Source organism: Nannobrachium achirus, assembly GCF_963921795.1.
Source record: "Nannobrachium achirus genome assembly, chromosome: 17".
In the NCBI taxonomy this organism is placed as follows: domain Eukaryota; kingdom Metazoa; phylum Chordata; class Actinopteri; order Myctophiformes; family Myctophidae; genus Nannobrachium; species Nannobrachium achirus.
The window spans coordinates 16,353,058-16,373,135 of NC_137824.1; the positions used below are offsets into that span (position 1 = coordinate 16,353,058).

The following is a 20,078-nucleotide window of genomic DNA, read 5'->3' on the forward strand; positions in this document are numbered from 1 at the left end:
GTCCTTTTGTGTCCACACAGATTCTTTCTTTGGCCCGGGGTGGGCGGATATCGAGGCGTTTGATCTGAATTCTAAAGGGTCTTGTTGCAGCCCCATAAAGGGCGCCATTGTATGCAAATAGTTTATATAAGAGCATATGACCGCTAACGGTGCAGGGCACTGGCTAGTGGCGGAGGAATGATTAGCATTTTCCAAACGCATGGTATTCTCAATCCAGCCTTTTCGTTGGCTAAAAAGCACAATATTTTAACTCATTTTCTCCCTTTTTGTACACATTTGTGTGTACCACCACAGCTGAAGGTAAAACAAATACATGCTCTCATTAACCTTCATCAAATCTGTGTTGTTTTGGACTAACATTCGGTGCACAGAGAATATTTGGTGTGATTGATTTACCCCAGACGTATAAGGATAGTGTCTAGGCTGTTGTGTTAAATTATGATTCACATTTAGCAGAACATTTACCAGACACAAAATCATTTAGATCAAACATCTTAGAAAGATCTCTTGGTATGTGTAATCATTTGTATTTATTTTTCATAAGCATAAAAAAAAGAGCAAGTTTATAATCATTCTCATAAACAATACAGGGTCTCAGACTTGGAAAAAAATGTCTCCCAATGAGATGGAGTTCTTCTTGGCAGCTCGCGCCTTGGAGAATTTGGCTGGCATAGTCCGTCGGTCTGTCTGCGACTGAACCCTAGGTCAGATTGGGAGTATTGTATTAATAGAGGGCCAGCGGATCACGTGTGTTCTCGGAATGTTTTGCAATTGGCTTCGATCTGTTACGTGTTGTGACGGTGCACGGCGGTTAGGCCATCGCCCAGGTTCTTATACCGCCAACGGGTGACCTGGCAATTCTCGTTTTGGTTTTTGCTACGCGGCCAATCCAGCTTGATGTCCGGGGGGCGTTATCTGAAGATGGTCAACTTTGGACCTGGCGCCACTTATGCCGCCTATGCCGCCGGCTGAGCTCGGCAAACCCGCTTCCAAAATGATGTTGTAAAAGGTAGACTTTGAAATATTATCTTCATTGTAGTGGTAGTATATTGGGAGTTCAGCAATGGCAATAACATTAAAACTATTCACTGCTTTACAACTTCATATATCAGTGATTTGTTTGTTTTTAAGAATGGCTATAATAGTATATCAGATTTGGTTGTGAAATCACTAACAACATTTGTTGAAAACCCATGCCGCACAATAATGGCCATCTCTCTCGGGATGGCATATGTAATATAGGTTCACCTTCACGGCCTCACTGCATTTTTAACATTTACTCCTTCCAGACCTGGAATCGAAAATGAACTGGGGGTCCTTTTATGCCTTGATCAGCGGCGTAAACAGGCATTCGACGGGCATCGGACGCGTCTGGCTCTCCGTCATCTTCATCTTCCGCATCCTGGTGCTGGTGGTGGCGGCGGAGAGCGTGTGGGGCGACGAGAAGTCCCAGTTCACCTGCAACACGCAGCAGCCGGGCTGCGACAGCGTCTGCTACGACCAGTTCTTCCCCATCTCCCACATCCGCCTGTGGGCCCTGCAGCTCATCCTGGTGTCCACGCCGGCGCTGCTGGTGGCCATGCACGTGGCCCACCGCCGCCACATCGAAAAGAAGCTCCTGAAGCGATCGGGCCGCAACAGCCCCAAGGAGCTCGAGCGCATCAAGAACCAGAAGTTCCAGGTGACCGGCGCGCTGTGGTGGACCTACATGATCAGCATCGTCTTCCGGATCATCTTCGAGGTGGCTTTCCTCTACATCTTCTGGCTGATCTACCCCACCTTCAAGATGGTGCGGCTGGTGAAGTGCGAGTCGTACCCCTGCCCCAACACGGTGGACTGCTTCGTCTCCCGGCCCACGGAAAAGACCATATTCACCGTGTTCATGCTGTCGGTGTCCGGCGTGTGCGTGCTGCTCAACCTGGCCGAGGCGGCGTACCTGATAGGCAGGGCCTGCATACACTGCATCCACGGCTCCCAGGAAGAGTCCAAAGTGGCGTGGATATCGCAGCGGTTGTCCTCCTACAAGCAGAACGAGATCAATCAGATGATAGCGGACCACTCTCTCAAGGCTAAGTTCACCGCGACCAAGAAGAGCCCCGGAGACAAAGGGGAGAGGTGTTCCGCTTTCTGAAGAAGAGAGATTTGCACTTCCCTTCTTCTTTACACATGAAACTAATCAACACTGTCGTGTCCATGGGAGCATGCTGCTGTCGGACTGTCACACTGTCTGCACAGTAATGTCGCATGTGGCCGTGTACTGTATATTGGCTCGTTTTTGGAATATGCTTATTTATGCCGTTTGTAAAGTTGTTTGTCCATATCGTTACCTTTGTTGTTCATACATTCGTTCTTTATTAGGTAGGTAGGTAGATAGATACTGTAGATAGATAGATAGACAATTTATTCATCCCACGGGGCGGGGTGTCAGTCTTGGCAGTACCGCAGTTATGAAACACAGGACAGATACAGACAAAGACATACAGCTATGAGTAACAAATAATAATACAAAAGAGTACGCAGGTAGTGAGGGGAAACCAGGAGATCTAGGTGGGCCTATGCTACAGTACTCTTGCTTGGCCCTCTCCTTCCTCTTGGCCTGGTCTGGGATTTAGCGTGATGTATAAGCTATTAACAGGTGTAAAAAATCGATGATTCCATTTCGTTATTCCATTTTGTTCTACTGACACAAGTGTTTACTTGCCCGTGGAACACGCCTACAATAACGGAGTGGGTTGTAGATTATAGAAGCGAACAGGGTCCTATAGAAATAGAATGCTGGATAGGAGAGAGAACTTCTTAATTGGAATTGAAAATGTGGGTCTAATTGCAGTCGGAGCTGAAGTACACTAAAAGGGCAATTTGTTTATATGTCTTACAGTAATATTACTTGATGCCTGGAGAGAACCAACCCACTTAATTGTATTGGACCACTTTAGTCATTTTATTGTGGGGAAATGGTAGACAGTTATGACTATTGCTGAAATATTACAGCTTTTCTTTTCTTTTTTTGTTTGTTATTTTAACATTAGGGAGTAACAGAAAATGAAGGGAGCTTGTTGAGGACTGTTGACACTAAATTATTATAGTAAATTTAAAAAAAAGTAAACCAAACAAAATTCCCTTTTACTTCTAATAATCCTAAAAGCACTTGAATCCTAGCGTCCCTATTCTTTGGGGCAAACATTTGACGAAAATAGCTGAACTACAAGCTCACAACTCGATTGCGACACAGCACATTGTGAGCTTTTACTGTAGATTGGCTATTTTGGGGCGAAGAGATTTGGCGCTATGTTTGCATCCATGCCTTACCCCTTACTGTATCCCTAAACGTATTCGCATTTTTTACTATCTTGAAAAACATTATAAAATAGTTTAACTAGCCCAGTGGTTCTCAAACTTTGACATTTCAAGGTTTCCCCTTAACTCTTGACAGTATACAAATGTAACCAAATGGACCCTGCATTTGTACACTGTCAAGGTTTCCCCTTAACTCTTGACAGTATACAAATGTAACCAAATGGACCCTGCATTTGTACACTGTCAGAGTTACAGACTTGTATGGGTCAATTTAGACTCCCATAAAGGAACCCACAGAGTCCCTGGCTGGAATCCACTTTGAGAACCACTGAACTAGCCGGTCTACTTCGACCCGTTGTGAACTTGTAGATCAGCTATTTGAACTATTTAAAAATGTTTTTCAAAATAGTAAAAAAGACGAAGAGATTTAGGGATAAGGGGTAAGGCATGGATGAAATTAGGGCCCTTGGTGTAGAGGGGAAATACTTGTGTACCTAATACAGAGCTCTGAGGGACTCCGGTCAACTAAGTACAGTGTAGTGGTTAACAAAATGTGTCACAGACGGAAGGTATTTCTCCGGCTGGACCTTTTCAATGAATTGACTTGTGTGTGAGGAAAAGAAAAACAAAACCAAGTCATTCTTGATTCTTCCCAGGCGGTGCTTCAGTCTCAAAATGGTGGCATTGTTAGAGCTGCCACATGATGTTCAACCTATGAATAGGCAAGATCAGAAGAATTCATTCATTCTTCTTATTCCCTCGTTTGTTTGGGCGGCGGAGCACATTGCTGCCAACACATCTCATCTGGCGCTGGTGACACGGCAAATTTAACTAATCCACTCCTCCTCAGTGACATTTAACCACTTGGACCCTAGCGGCACTAGACTGGGGCTAACATTCAGTGAAAACAGACTCGCTACAACTCTACTGTAGTGCGACTATTTTCTGCAAAGATTTCGTATAGACTATAGCAGTGGTTCTGAATCTGTGGGTCGAGATCCCCAGGGGGGTCCCCAGATGATTTTGGGGGGTCCCCAGATGATTAACTTAATGTGCAACATTGTTTTCTCACTCAACAGTAAACAAACCAACATAGAGTTTAAGTGCATAGAGGGTATCTGCGCATTTCCAAAGTGACAATTTAAGGACGTTTTAATACCTCTCAACTGACAAATTAAACATTGGCCAAATTGTCAAATATCTACAATCTACATGCTCACAACGCCTCGAGTTGCGAGGCGTTGTGAGAATGTAGATCTGCTATTGTCATATTAGAACCGTGTTACACAAAATGTATTGCCTCAACTCTTAGTGCTCGTCAGGGTGTGGGGGCCCCCGTTAAAATATGATTACTTTGGGGGTCACGGCCTGAAAAGGTTGAGAACCAGTGGACTAGAGCAGTGCTCCTCAACCTGTGGACTGGGGCCCACTGGTTGCCTGTGAGAATAATTTTGCGGCCCCCAAATAATTGGCAAAACACACAAGATTCTAATGGCAATACAACATTAACATAACAAATTATGGATGGGCCATGAAGGCTTTGGATATTTTCAAGTGGGCCATGATCGTGGAAAGGTTGAGAACCACTGGTGTAGAGGGAAATGCTAGTGGACCTAGTATAGAGCCCTGTGGGACTGTAAGTGGTTTTTTATATTATTATTATTACTCATGCACCAGTGTTTCAGCTATGAAGCCTTCGTCAGTGTGTTTTTGATTAAAGTAATAATACATTTAGCTATTTAAGCCCAAATTAAAATGACACTTTTGAGTCATAAAAATGACTCAACAGTGGTTTAAACGATACAGCTGTCACTGTCAGAACATGCCCTGATTCTGCCTTTCTTCTCTTTTCCCATCATACAACAGGGTTTTGTCCGTATCTCTCTGGTCCGGTGAAACATTTTAGGCTTTAACTTTAATTTCTCATTGGCTGTTTTATTAATAACACACCTGAATATATTTATAAAAAACAGACAGGCTTGAGTTTGCATATATTAATTGACATCCAGGTAAACAATCCATTCAAAATATGAAAATGACTTGGAATTTTATACATGTATAATTGTATATTGTATGTAAAATATTGTATATTAAACTTGATGATAATTTGACAAATACATTGATACAAACTATTACGCATTCATTTAATGATTTCTTGTCTCACATCATCATGTGGATAACAAAGCTATAGTGGGAGGTAGCACTGTAGCAGTGGCTCGGGAGGTAGAGCCTTGGAGTCGGAACTTTATTTCACACTCACATGGTAGTTATATGAAACCTCTACACAATAATGAATGTATTAAAACTAGTGGTGCAACAGTTAAACTGTTACGTTCCTCTTCTAACACGGATTTGAAACCCATGTTCCTGCGCAAGTGCTGACATTTTTACCGTTGAGCTAATAGAGCAGGCCTGCTTGCTCAGGGGATAAATGGAATGTTGACCATGGCAGATCCTGTGTCTAGGTGAGACAATGACTTTTGGCATAAATGTCTCAATAGAACTCTACCGTATAGATTGGACACAATTCGATTTTATTATTTTAAATAACAAAAAACAGCAGATCTACGATCAAGCTTACAATGTTTCACATTGTGACATATTGTGAGCTATTCTTGCTACTTTGCTCCAAACTGACTTGGGAACGCCTCGGTATACTCCCTGAGGGAGTGGAGGAAGTTGCTCGGGATAAGGAAATCTGGAGGTCTCAGTTGGAACTGTTACCCCTGCGACCCGATTACGGATAAGCGGTTGAAGATGGATGGACTTTAAAATAATCCATTCTAATTAGTTTTACCTTGATTTGTTTAATATGTATATTGTTGCTGTCGGGTAGAAACCTCTGATCTACATATTCTAACTTGGTGTTTTTTAGTTTTTTTTTGTAAATTAACGCCCTATTTGACCATACAGTGTCACACAATAGCATCAAAAGTAGCAGATCCACAAGCTCGAAACACGTTGCGAAGCGGCACGTTTTGAGCTTGTAGATCTGCTCCTTTTGAATTTGAATACGGAAAAGTAACAGTTTTGGACATACCGGTATGAAGTTTCCACCCGACAAAGACGATATTTTATTATCCAAAAAAATGCACACAAAAAGGGTAATCGTTAAGAAGATAATCGACAGTTGCAGCGCTAATTAAAACATCCATCTCACTCTAAATTGGCACTAGATTTCTTGTTTGGAACTTTCAATTCTTATTTTGCGAGTCTGGATGGAATTTAGGGGATACGACGCTTTGGTTTTCAAGGATGTATGTTTGTATTCTGGTAGGAGGTACAGTTGCCAATTTCAAATGAGCAAGAGAGGGACTATAATGTGACCAAGGAGGGTGTTCTCTGTGCTAATGTTTCTGTGGTTTAGGTCAAGGGTCTTCAACAGGGGGTCTGGGACGACTAGGGTGTCCTCAGAGTTATTACAGAGTCCTCTAAAACTTTGTGTGACAGAAACCTTTTCCTCTTATTAGCCACTTGAATCCTTGCGTCCATATTCGAGAAATTTAGCCAAAAATAGACGATCTACAAGAGGATTGAGGATTCGGCAAGAGGATTGGTGTCAAGGGGGAAAAGAGCAGACTAAGTACAGACTGAAAGGTAAAGTTTGAAAGTATTGACCGTTCAATGAATCCAAAATACACTGATGGTTGTGCTGTCAAACAATGACACTTGTTTGAAAGGTTGTGGGGGTCCCTGCTTCATCTCTCTCTCAACTAAGGGGTCCTTGGCCTGAAAACATTGAAGACCCCTGTTTTAGGTCCATCCTAGTGTCACCAGCTCCCCACATCACAGACTTCATTATTCTGTGAGTGTCATTTGTTGTCTGAAGACAAGGAAGGCCCTTCAACTCAGAGTTATGCTATCCTGTCCGTGATAGGAGAGACTCTGCCACTATATTTAGACAACAGTAGCAACCCGTGGCCAGACAGGCTAAGTAGAGCACCTTATTGGCCAACCTGCCCTGTCACTCACTTGTATGAAACGAGTAGGGGGGCTCTGGTAAGTTTACATTAGAGTGTGCCCTGTGCCAAATTTAACCCTGGGGGGTGGGCGGGAGGGTTAGGAGGGGCAGCACAGTCAGAGTTGCTTGTGAGTGTGTCCAGCAGGTTTGTGGCCAGTGGAAGAAGACCCCCAGCCAGGTTCCCTGAATCCTGGTAAAGCCGTGGCCTGTGGCCGTGGTGGACAGAGAAGAGGCCGGAGTCGCTTGGGGGTCCAGCAGAGTGTAACAGCGGCGGCTGAGGACAGCAAGAATCCACTTTTCCTGTCCATTCAAGGGCATTACTGGGAGGCCGGGGACCGGCCTTCCCTCTGAGGCCTGGTGGCGGAAGAAGGAGACCCTCCATGGACCCTCGCAGACACAGAGTGCTCCGTCACAGGGGATGTGTAAGTTGATGAGGTGGGTTCACCAATAAATGTGTCTTCTGTGTGATTCTGAAGCGTGATTGCTGATGTGTGGGTTGCGGTATTAAAGAGCCTGTGATGGAAGGTAATGAATATGTCGTGGTTTGCCACATTTATAAAGCAGAGAATAGCAGCCGTGGCTAATGTCCGTGGTTTGTGGACTACCATGCCTAAGATGAATGTGATAGGAGCTGTGGAATCCTTCATACCCTAGCTGTCAAGTTGGACACAGCTTCTCACACACATTGAGTAGAATCTGTGTCCAAAGTTTTGACTGATAGGGTAATAGTGTTGATATTGTCCAAATTAAGGTCTTGTTTATCTTGGCTGTTTCTTATTGTATTCTCTGTTTTACTTGGTTTTCCAAGTAACATGAAATGACATTTCTCACAAAGCTAAATCTGTGTTGACGGATCCAAATCTCAATTTATTTATGTTTTTCTTATTTATTTTCCAATTCTTGCGCTCTCGCACAGTAGGATATCCAAGGGCACATTGTTCCTCTCCTTCATTGTCCATCAGAATTAGTACAGTAGGTGATTATGTATAACACATAATGTGTCAGGACAGCTTAAAGATCTTTTCTGGTATTGTGTTTCACCTGTCGTGGATCAAGTTACGGTGACTCCTGGCATGAAGGCCATCACTTTCCTGACATGCCTCCTCCTGTCTACACTTGCCAAATATACATCCTCCCCCCTAAAGTAAATATAATCCTGTCTGTGTCCACGTGAAAACGGTCACTACCTGACTGGCGCTTATATATACTCTGACACCAGAGCTTGACTCCCTGGGGACTCGTTTGGTGGGATATAGAAAGGAAGAAATTAATTGTTCAAGGCAAGCAATTGTTTTCATTACCAAAACTCAAAGGAACTGTAAGTGGTGATTTTCGTTTTGTTAAATGGCTAGAGTTTTTTTTTATCATAGCTATAGAGTTTTTGTTCAGTAACAGGGGTCGCCCCAATCTCTGCAGCTCTTTAGCGGGCCGGTGTTCCAACCACCTAAACCTAACTTTAACCCTAACCTCAGTAAAACTAGTTGCGCTGGTGAAATGCTAACCTGCCGATGCTAGTCAATGCTAACCTGGTGATTTTTAACCTGGTCGGACCAACAGCCCGTCGGAAATACGGGTGGACTCCAGTAAACACTGCATGAATTACATTTTTCGTGTCGGGATGCCGATTTCATCCAGTCATGGGAGAGATCTCACCCAGGATACAGGATAAACCAGTGAAATGGAAGTGACGAATTATTAAATAAGTGACCAGACAGAATTGGAATTGGAATGCTATCAAATTGAAGCTGATACTCTCTGCCGCTTGGATGACATTTGTGACCGTCCTGTAAATGTATGTCTTTTCTGTTTACCAATGACCTGGAGAGACGGGTCGGGGAGAGTGTGTTACTGAACAAAGTATTGGGATCAGAATTTACATCTTTAACCTTTTAACAAAACAAACTTTTGTTTAAAACTTTTGTTTTTCAATTAACCTACATGAACAAGATTAAGTCGGTTATTGGTTCTTCATTTCGGTTTTGATTTATCTGTGGTTAATTGCCCATCACTTTTCACTTCAATGGCATTTTGATTAAATGTGAGCACACCGAAGGTATTGTCAAACAATATTGATGCTACTGTATGTGTGCTCACTCTGCTCAACTTATTGATTTGAGTTTTATTTACGGTGTTAACTTTATTTTCCTGCTTGTCTTCTCTATTCCATTATGAGAAGTGTTATTTCTTATCACTCAGACAATGGTGTCTGAGGTTGAAAAAAATAAGAAAAAAAAGAATTTACATCTTTAACCTTTTAACAAAACAAACTTGTTTTAACTAAAACAATACCACTTACACCACAGTTAACTTTAGCCTTTTGCCTTCATAACACTTTTGATTATGAACTCTTGATTATTATTATATATTTTCTTGGCTTGTTTTGTTTTTGTGCAGGTTTTTTTTTGTTTTTGTTCTGGAAAATGTCATTTTGTTGAGGTCATTTACTGATGCTAAGGTGCTCTAAGGTCTCAGTGGTTCTCAATGTTGGGTCCAGGGACAATTAGGGTTCCTTGATGGGCAGGACTGTAACTCTGAGAGTGTACAAATGGAAATGTGTACCAGGGACGTGCAGAGAATGTTAGAGAGGTAGGGACTGAAACTTCTAAAAGGACCTTTGGTGAAAATATAGAAAATAGCCGACCTCCAAGCTCACAACACGTCGCAGTGCGACGCGTTGTTTTGTGAGCTTGGAGGTCGGCTATTTTTGGTACTTGATATCACACTAAACTTATAGCATAATCAAGTGAATACTGGAGATGTGGCGTACGGCATGGATTTCTACAAAGAGACGGCAATTCTCTCAACATAAGAGGCTGTATTCAAGTTCAGGAGAGTTTGGAAAAGGCAATTCTCTTGAATGCTGCCTTCAGGTATGACATGGAAAGAGGGCATTTCCGTCTCTTTCACCATAGTAAAAACTGCATTCATGGTCTGGAGAGGGCACTTTTTATAGACGGGTAAAAGGACAGGGGCTCAAGCCCCCTTTGATGTCTATGTGTGCATGTGCCTGGTCCAGGGACAAATAGGGGCCTTTTCCACAGGCAAAGAACCGGTTCCGGTTCTTTCCCCCGCCTATTTGATGAACCAGAGGTGTGCTTTTCCACCAAGAACCAGAGTTGGTTCGGAACCGTAAAAGTTGGTTCGGAACCGGAACCACAAAATCCTTGGTTTTTGTGGTTCCATTGATTGATTGATTGAAGACTTTATTAGAAGTTTGCATAGGAAAAGGTACAGTTTCATGACAGTACAGTTCACTGGTACAAGGTCTACTAAAAGGAGATCCATGAAAAGACTAAGCTTATTTCCACAGGAAACCATTAAAGTATCTCAAATAACATTGAATGACAGACGAATAGAACACAGTATAATGCAGTAGATATGTAAATAAAATAAAATGAGAGAACAAAAAAAAAGAAAACTGTAAGTCTAAACAAACAGTAAGTATATACAAAGAAGGGGCAGGGGAGGGTAGGGTTGGGCTAGGTTAGTTTTTTTACCAGAGCCAAATCCTTGGCTCTGGTTCAATCTGGTGGAAACACAAGCTAGTTAGCAAGAACGAACCAAGGTTCCCAAGAAAGTTAAACCGGCACTGGTTCTGGAACTGGTTCTTTGCCGGTGGAAAAGGCCCCTTAGGGTTCCTTGAGGGCAGGTCTGTAACTCTGAGAGTGTACAAACGGAACATTTGTACTCTCTCTCTCAGTTATGGGTTTTCCTTTCAAGTAAAGAGTTTCAGAGTCACTTTCTTGACTTGTTCTTTGTGTTGTTTCCTCTAGCTTGGCGGTGGTGTGACAGCATCAGGTAGACCATGGGGGACTGGAACCTGCTGGGGAAGCTCCTGGAGAAGGCCCAGGAGCACAGCACCGTGGTGGGCAAGGTGTGGCTCACCGTCCTCTTCATCTTCCGCATCCTGGTCCTCAGCGCCGCCACCGAGAAGGTGTGGGGCGACGAGCAGTCGGGCTTCACCTGCGACACCAAGCAGCCCGGTTGCGAGAACGTGTGCTACGACATCACCTTCCCCATCTCGCACGTGCGCTTCTGGGTGCTGCAGATCATCTTCGTGTCCACGCCCTCGCTCATCTACCTGGGCCACATCCTCCACCTGGTGCGCATGGAGGAGAAGCACGAGCAGAGGGAGAAGGAGCTGGCGGAGAAGCACGCGCTCATGCCGCACGCGCACAAGCACAAGAAGGCCCTGATAAGGGACGAAAAAGGCCGCGTGCGGCTGCAGGGAGAGCTCTTGCGCACGTACGTGTTCAACGTCATCTTCAAGACCATCTTCGAGGTGGGCTTCATCGTGGCCCAGTACCTCTTGTACGGCTTCGAGCTGAGGCCCATGTACACGTGCGACAGGTTCCCCTGTCCCAACACGGTGAACTGCTACATCTCCCGGCCCACGGAGAAGACCATCTTCATCATCTTCATGCTGGGCGTGGCCAGCCTGTCGCTGTTCCTCAACCTCATAGAGATCTACCACCTGGGCTTCACCAAGTGCAAGCAGGGCATCAGCTACAGGCGGAGGAAAGAGCTGCGCCGGCAGCAGCACTCCCTGGGGTTCGCGTCCAAGCCGCCCAGCGAGGCCGCCGTGCCGTACGCCCCCGCCTACGACGACTACTTCCACCAGGTGCAGCCGGGCACCGGCGCCTACCCGCCGGTGCCCGGCTACAACCTGGCCGAGGAGACGGACTCGTCGTACCACCCGTACCACAGCAAGGCGGCGTACAAGCAGAACAAGGACAACTTGGCGGTGGAGGAGAGGAGCAGCAGCGTGAAGCCGGAGGAATGTGACCTGAAAGCAAAGACGGGAGCGGAGTCGCCCCCCGGGTCGCCCTCCCAGGGCAGGGCCGCCCGCGCCGCCAAACTCAGCAACAACAAGACTAGAATAGACGATCTGAAGATATGAGAGCGGGGTCAGTTGCACTGAGTAAGTCTTACAGTATGTTGCGGCGAGGCGGCTGTAATGTTCCTCCCGGGCATTGAGACATTGAGACCCGAGGGGAAGGTTGTTGACATGTTTGTGAAAATGGAGTCGGTTGCATGATTATCATTTTGAAGTCTTAGATCTGTTCAAGAAAATGTAATTCATGCTGTGACCACTGCCTGCTTTAAATCTGTTGACAGATTCTCTGCGTTGTGCTGTACTGTGCTTTTTCTTCAATGATAGCCTACGAATCTGATGGGATAGTAGGGCTGGGCTATATGACTTCAAACCAATATTACAATTATTTCAATCATTTGCCTCGATTTCGAACACTTTACTTTTTTTGTGAGAATAGCAGATCTACCTATGCGACACATTGTGAGCTTGTAGATCTGCAACTTTCAATATTCTTGTATGCCACAGAAGTATAATACAAAGTGGTTAATCAGACTAATCGATTTTTTAGTCGATTTAAAACTATGCTTTTTTCATGTCAATTTGTTGATATATGTGGAAAGAGACTGCATTTCGATAATTCAATTAACCTACATGAACAAGATTAAGTCGGTTATTGGTTCTTCATTTAGGTTTTGATTTATTTTTGGTTAATTGCACAGCCCTGAAGGATATGACTTTTCACTTCAATGGCATTTAGATTAATGTAAGCACACCGAAGGTATTGTCAAATAATATTGATGCTACTGTATGTGTGCTCACTCTGCTCAACTACTTTATTCTCCTGCTTTGTCTTCTCTATTCCATTATGAGAAGTGTTATTTCTTATCACTCAGACAATGGTTTTTGAAAACAAAATGGATGTCTACAATACAAGTGCATCTTTTCATTTAAAGCATTTTAAAAGCTTCTACCCCGGTAGTTTCCTGCGTAAATGTTGACCTTTTTTTTTACCATTGAGCTAATAGAGCATGCCTGCTTGCTCAGGAGATAAATGGAATCTTGACCTTCAGGTCAAACTTTGTGTCAGATCCTGTGTCTATAGGTGAGAGATGACCTTTGACACGATCTAAATGTCTCAATAGAAGAGCAAGGAGACAATATGTATAGTCTATACAGATTTAACAAAATTACATTTTATTCGTTAAACAGTGCAATACATAGTGCTGTATTGTTCCATGTTAGTTTTTTTTCCCCAGACAATGAGAAAAAAAGAACAATGGCTGTTATTTTATTTTTTTATTTTCCAAGCGCCCGTTTGTTGAAAGGGTCGCGCATGAAGTATAAAGGAGCCTTTATCTGTAAATAACTGTAATTTAAAATAAACATGTTTCCTGAATGCTGTCGTCTTCTGCTTGCTGCTGCATACTGCTTTCTGTTGTCCTTCCTTTAGTATGGCAGGAGAGAGACTCCACCAGCTCCCGAACAACATTTTTTCAGGACTCTTATGGTGTCTAGTTATGATTTCTTCTTGTTGCTGTGGTCAACTAATGTCCCATGGGATTCATTTTTAATGATTTCTTGCACCTACCCATTCACTTACAGGAAAAAAAAAATACCCCGCGGTCCCACAAAACTATGGTTTTGTGATGAAAAGTGATGAGTCTTCACTTTTCACAATTTTGTGGGGTCCATTTTTGGCCCAAGGAATGTTTTTCGTGGAAAACAAATGCTTGCAATAGATTCAGAATCATGAAAAAAACCTTGTTAGACCCCTCACATGCTACTTAAAGAAGATCTTTTTGGGGGGTATTTGTTTTCCTGTATAGTAGCTAAGTGAATGGGTAGGTGCAAGAAATCATTAAAAATGAACCCCATGGGACATTAGTTGACCACGGCAACAAGAAGAAATCATAAATAGACACCATAAGGGTCCTAAAAAAACAGGTTTAGAAAAAGTGTCGTTCGGGTGCTGGTGGTGCCTCTGTCCTGCCCTACTACTTTGGTAACAAAAAACCCAAGCATGCAGGGATTCGTTCAGTCTTGGCCTCCTGCCCTCGTTTGAAGAAACCAGATAGGCCAAATAGTTAAATTTAAACTTCCTCTGCAGCTCCCGAGCTCAGACATGGTTTAGGATTTGAGGAAGCGCAAAGCTGTACTCAGGTGATAACACATTAGGTAACCTGTCAAATGCTACACCGCAATGCTATAAAAGCACACCACAAAATGGCCTTTGGCGTTTCAACTTCCTATTGTATGCTGTTGCTAAGCAGCCTACACAATAATAACTCTGCAAAGATAGCGTTTTAACCACACATATTCAGTTGTATATTATTGAAAATGTATACGTGTATGACTAGAAATCATCATGGAACATTTATTTCGATCATTCAAACAAACAGAACAAAGAAATATGAACTGATAGAAACTAGTCTGTATATGCAGCCCATACTTTATACTTTTGCAGCCCTTTACTGTTATAAAAAATACCAATATGAATATGAAACCTATTCTCCTTTCATGGAAGACAAATTACGAAAACAAGACAAAGTTAAATTAATAACATTAGTGATTAAAGGATCTTTCAACAGACATGGGAGGAGGAAGAATTTGCTTTCATAAATAACAAGCCATCTTGGCCCGAGAAAAAGGGCATTCTGAGTATATTTACCATTCTCTGATTTATTGCAACAGCAACTCGTACCACATTCTGTTCTGTCTCACAGTTTGTGTATAATAATTTCATATCGTGACAACCATTTTGTCCGGCGAGGTTTGGCCTTGCAGATCAACGTGTCTGTTTTATGTGTTTCCTTATTTTAAGACAAGTTGTGCAGTCTGTTAGAAACATCAGTGAAATTATAGCCGCTGTGCACGACCCTAATCCACGTGGCTTGGATCAAACTACATTATAGGTCATGGCCCTCAGACACAAATGCATTTACAGTAGCTTGTGGCCCCTGTCTGAGCAGTGTTAATAGAGTAGCCTATAGTTACAGTGTCCACATGCTTGACCTTTTTACGTCAGAGCAGTGCATTGGTGCAGTGGTGCTCAAACCCTTTCGAGGTCAAGGACACCCACAATGATATGTATTTGGCTGCAGACCCCCATCTCAAAATATTTTGTGCAAGGGACCTCCAGAAGCAAAGTTTTAAGTCAAAAATGTTTGCTTTAAAAACTATATATATAATGTATATTCAAATATTTGCACAAATTTACAAGATTTTTCAAAAATAGCAGATCTACAAGCTCCGCTGATAAAATATGATTAAAGTGGTTAAAATTATATTAAAGGAGCTACGGTCAACTTTTTCTTGAAAAACGGATGCTAAAATAAAAATTATGTTTCGAAAATATTTTATACAAAAATAAGCTTCATATATGTTTTTCTATTCAAAAATGACCACAAAAAGCGTAAAATAATGATAAAATAATCATTTTGGCCATTGTCAGACCGACAGTTTGTTTACATTCTAGTCTATAGACTAGGATGTAAACAAAGTGTCGGCCCTACAATGAAAAAGTTGACTATAGCTCGCTCCTTTAACTAATTTTGCTAGGGACCCTCTGGAAACTTTGAGAACCAATACTTAAGCGAACAACTGCTTTGAAATGCATTTAAGAACATGCATGCTGTTTTCTTTGTCAAGGCCAGCCTATGTAAATAATTACCTGCACCTGTTAAACACTATACAGTTTGAGCTATAGCGAGCGCTTCGTATACTCAGCCTGTGAGGGCGTTGCATTTTCTGCATACCCACACGTGGTACTCATGCTTGCCCGGGAAGCACAGCAGATGGCACCGATGGCATGAAAAACCTTGACATAAGGGAGACGGGGTGATCATGTCTGGGAAGCCGCCCTTACAAGTTGGAGCTGGTATGCTCACAACTTCCAGTAAACTCTATGTGTGTGTCATGGTAAAAAAGTGAATAGCCTATCTGTTTCAGAATCATTTTCAACAACCAGGGGTTCAGGAACAAAGTAATTATATTTGATGAGCTTTTCAAGCTGATGAGCTCATTGCCGTGGTAATAGTATAGATTAGGGCATTCACCAAATATTCGAATATTCGAATATCAAAGTCTCTAGTATTCGACGTTGTTCACCAAAGTTTTTTTTATTGTTTTGTCTTAAGTTGTGAATGCCCCTGGTGGATGAATTTGTTAACGCTCTATACCAGGGGTTCTCAAACCTTTTTAGGCAGTGACCCCCAAAATAAACATATATGAACTGGGGACCCCCACCCTGACAAGAACTTGGAATTGTAGGTATTACATTTAATGTGACTCGGTTCCGCAGATAAATATTGTGAAAATAGCAGATCTACATGCTCACAACACCTCGCGACGCGAGGCATTGTGAGCATGTAGATCGGCTATTTTCACACTGTTTGCCTCTTGCTTACTTAATATTTGACAGTTTGGCAAGTCCTGTTGAACATTCGACTATTCGAATATTTTGAGGTCGAATACTTCGAATACTAAAAATCACTATTCGTGAATGCCCTAGTATAGATAGGCCTACATTCTAAATTTTTTTTTTTTGGAAGCTATCGATTTTGGGGGAAATATTTTAAACATAAATCTTCTCTTCTGGGGGTCCCTAGCACAAAACCTTAACAGATGAGGGGCCACAGCCAAATAGATAGCAATTTTGGGGGTCCTTGGCACCAAATGGTTTGATAACTACTGTATTAGGCTACTGTAAGTTTTACATTAAAAGGTTAGGCTACTGTATTGTAAAGGGACTTTGAATACCAAGAAAAGCATTCATATAAATTCAATGTATTATTATTATTACTAGTAAGACGCCTCCCTGTCTGAACCAGCCACACAGATATGGGCTGTCTTCCTCCATATATGGGCATTCCCATATGAAGTCCTGTTAGATATGGGCTTAATATAGATGACATCAGGAATCTCCATATATGGGCATAACAGGGATTCTGTTATTGGTTCCCAGGACATCACTACATACAATATGTTTTATATTTCCATACATACAATATATTTTATGCCCATACATGGAGATCCCTATATGAACCAGCCATACGGATATGGGCCATGCCTTGGCCATCTGGCCAGTGCGATTACATCAGGGATCTTCATATATGGGCATAAAAGCGATTCTGGGAAATACCCATATATGGACTTTTACATATAATAGGTTATGTCACCTGTGATATCACCTGTGATGTCACAGTGATGTGTCAAGGGAACCACAGTGTCAGGCATGACCTTCTGAGATACACTGATACGTGGACAAGTTGTGCCGGACATCACAGTGACATCAGAGCCTGATGTCAGAGCGGCAACAGGGAATCTGGAGGCCCGTTTCAAGAGCTACTGATTGGTAATTGAATGTTGATATTAAATAATAATCCTTAGTGTTTCATTAGCAATAGTGAGTGACAAAACAGCTTGCCGTGGCTACAGAGGAACGTGCAGTGACAAGTTGCAAGTTGAACAAGGCTTGATGGCTAGCTTTTGGAGGCCCCCTGGTGGCTGAGGCCTGTTTCAATTGAAACTGGTGAAACATAGCTAAGGCCGCCCCTGAGCGGCAAACCCATAGACTGTAAAAATGTGTACACGGACGGACGTCTACACACGGACAAGCTGTGACATTTCTCATGGTAAACTGCGACCTTCAGTCGCAATTATTGTAAGTGGTATTAGGCTACTATAAGAGTTATATTTCAGATAATGTAATGGGCTGGGGAGAGTAGTCCCCCAGGCACGTCAACACACTTTTAAAAAAACTTATTTTAATGCCAACTAAAGATGTCAAAGCACACAAGCATAAATGCCACTATAATGTGCATTATTACCATCAAAAGACTGAACTGGTTGCGTACATTATATATCCAAAAGACATTTACGTGTAAATGCAGAGTTGTTAACACATATACGGGGCATTTTTATAGTTCCTGCAGTGAAGTTGGCACCGATGTGATGATGATCATGGCTCACTCCTAGCAGCATGGTAATAATTCATTGTGTACGTACTGTACTGTACGGTACATCCTGAGGAAGTGATGATAATTATAGTGGAGCTCCAGGAACCACACAGCGGCTGCAGCGGTGTGGGTTTTTATAGACGTTACTGTGTTATGGCTTCTTGTAAATTATGTTCTGTCAAAGTTCTTGGGTTATGCCCGCGATGACGATGCTACAGGTTGCGTGTGTGTGCGCGTGTGTGCGTGTGTGTGTGTGTTAGGGCATTAACGACTTGTGATTTTTGCAAGTCGACTCAACTCAGTAAAAAGTTGAGTTGAAGTTGACTTTATCATTTCATCACATCACACACGACCCCCCAATTATTTTGGGGGGTCCCCAGATGATTAGCTTAATGTGAAACATTGTTTTCTCACTCAACTGTAAACAAACCAACATAAAGTTTAAGTATCTTCACATTTCTAAAGTGCCAATTTAATGACTTTTTAATACCTCTAAAATGACGAATTAAATTGTCAAATATATAGAGGCAGAAATTGTGAAAATAGCTGATCTACATGCTCGCAAGTCGCAACGCGAGGCGTTGTGAGCATGTAGATCTGCTATTTTCACAAAAGTTTTTCTCTGGTGTGAGTCGACTTGTGTAATGAAGTCGACTGAGTCGACTTGTCGACTTTTTCGTTAATGCCCTAGTGTGTGTGTGTGTGTGTGTGTGTGTGTGTGTGTGTGTGTGTGTGGGTGTGTGGGTGGGTGTGTGGGTGGGTGTCGGTGTGTGCGTACGTGCATGTATCACTATACTTGTGAGGACCAAATGAATGTAGTGGAATAATGAGATATAGATCTTGTGAGGCCCATTTTACTGCAAAATAAATTGTGTTGTGAGCTTGTAGATCTGCTTGTAAGGCCTACTAGATTTTTTATATATTTTTTAAGACTTTTTACCCAAAAATAGTGGTATCAGGTTGAAAGTGCTTTGTCAAGAAGTAATTGCGACCGTAGGTTGCAGATTAGTATGTAAACGGTCACAGCTTGTCCGTGTCCGTATGTATCTCTGTCATGCCTGACATTGGGGTTCTATGGGTTTGTCGCTCTGACATCATACTCTGATGTCACTGTGATGTCAGGGGAACCACTCTTAACAGAATGGTTTTGTCGCTCTGACATCACGCTCTGGCTTCACTGTGATGTCACACTAATAGAATCCCTTTTATGCCCATATATGGAGTTCCCTGATATAATATTAAGCCCATATCTAACAGGACTTCATAGGAATGCCCATATATGGAGGCCACATCGGCCACATATACACTAACAGAATCCATATATGGCCAAGACATATGGAAAAGACAGCCCATATCTGTGTGGCTGGTTCTACAGACAGGGATCTCCATATGGGCATAAAAGGGTATGATGTCAGATGTCATAGACATCATAGGACTTTCACATAACAAATAACAGAGTAAGCACTTTTGGGCTCTCACAGCATATCTCCCTATACAGTACATGGATCTCCATATATGGGTACCAGGGGTCTCCATATATGGGTAACTGGTCCGATATACATCACTGGCCAGATGGCCAAGACATGGCGCCACCTTGAGGTCGCATGGCGCCCTGAGGCATCTTACTAGTTATATTATATACAGTAGCCTATATATTCCAGCGGTTCTCAAACTTCCAGGGGTCCGTGACTGTTTCACAGGGGTCCTCAGTCAAATGATTGATGGACTCTAATTGGTCTGTAACTCTGAGAGCGTACAAGTGGAACCAAATGGACCCTTACGGTCAATTTGTGATATTCCAGGCAGCTTGGTGTGGTGTGGTCTCCAGTGGTGGTAATACAGTCCTCTACTGCCATCTCCCTCCCTTACATGTTGTCCCCTCCCTGATAGGGCATTAATATGGGCAGTATCAAGGACCCCCAAATTAATATGTAGCCTATTTGGCCACGGACCCCCATTGGACAAGGTTTTCTTTTTCTTTTTTTCTTTTTTTTAAATAATATTCAAAATTATTCAAATATTACCAAACATGTTGTATGTGTTGTTA

At 42.6% G+C, this 20,078-nt stretch overlaps 2 protein-coding genes across 2 annotated transcripts; both read left to right on the forward strand.

Moving 5' to 3' along the window:
• Positions 1-1,291: 1,291 nt before the first annotated feature.
• LOC308301672 (gap junction beta-1 protein-like) lies at positions 1,292-2,131 on the forward strand (the record flags this gene model as incomplete). Its single annotated transcript, XM_080745741.1, has 1 exon — positions 1,292-2,131. Exon 1 carries the CDS (start codon positions 1,304-1,306, stop codon positions 2,129-2,131), a length of 828 nt encoding a protein of 275 aa, XP_080601867.1. The 5' UTR covers positions 1,292-1,303.
• An 8,932-nt stretch (positions 2,132-11,063) lies between these two features.
• Positions 11,064-12,158, forward strand: LOC308301658 (gap junction alpha-3 protein-like; the record flags this gene model as incomplete). Its single annotated transcript, XM_080745723.1, has 1 exon — positions 11,064-12,158. One exon carries the CDS (start codon positions 11,064-11,066, stop codon positions 12,156-12,158), a length of 1,095 nt encoding a protein of 364 aa, XP_080601849.1.
• Positions 12,159-20,078: the final 7,920 nt, after the last annotated feature.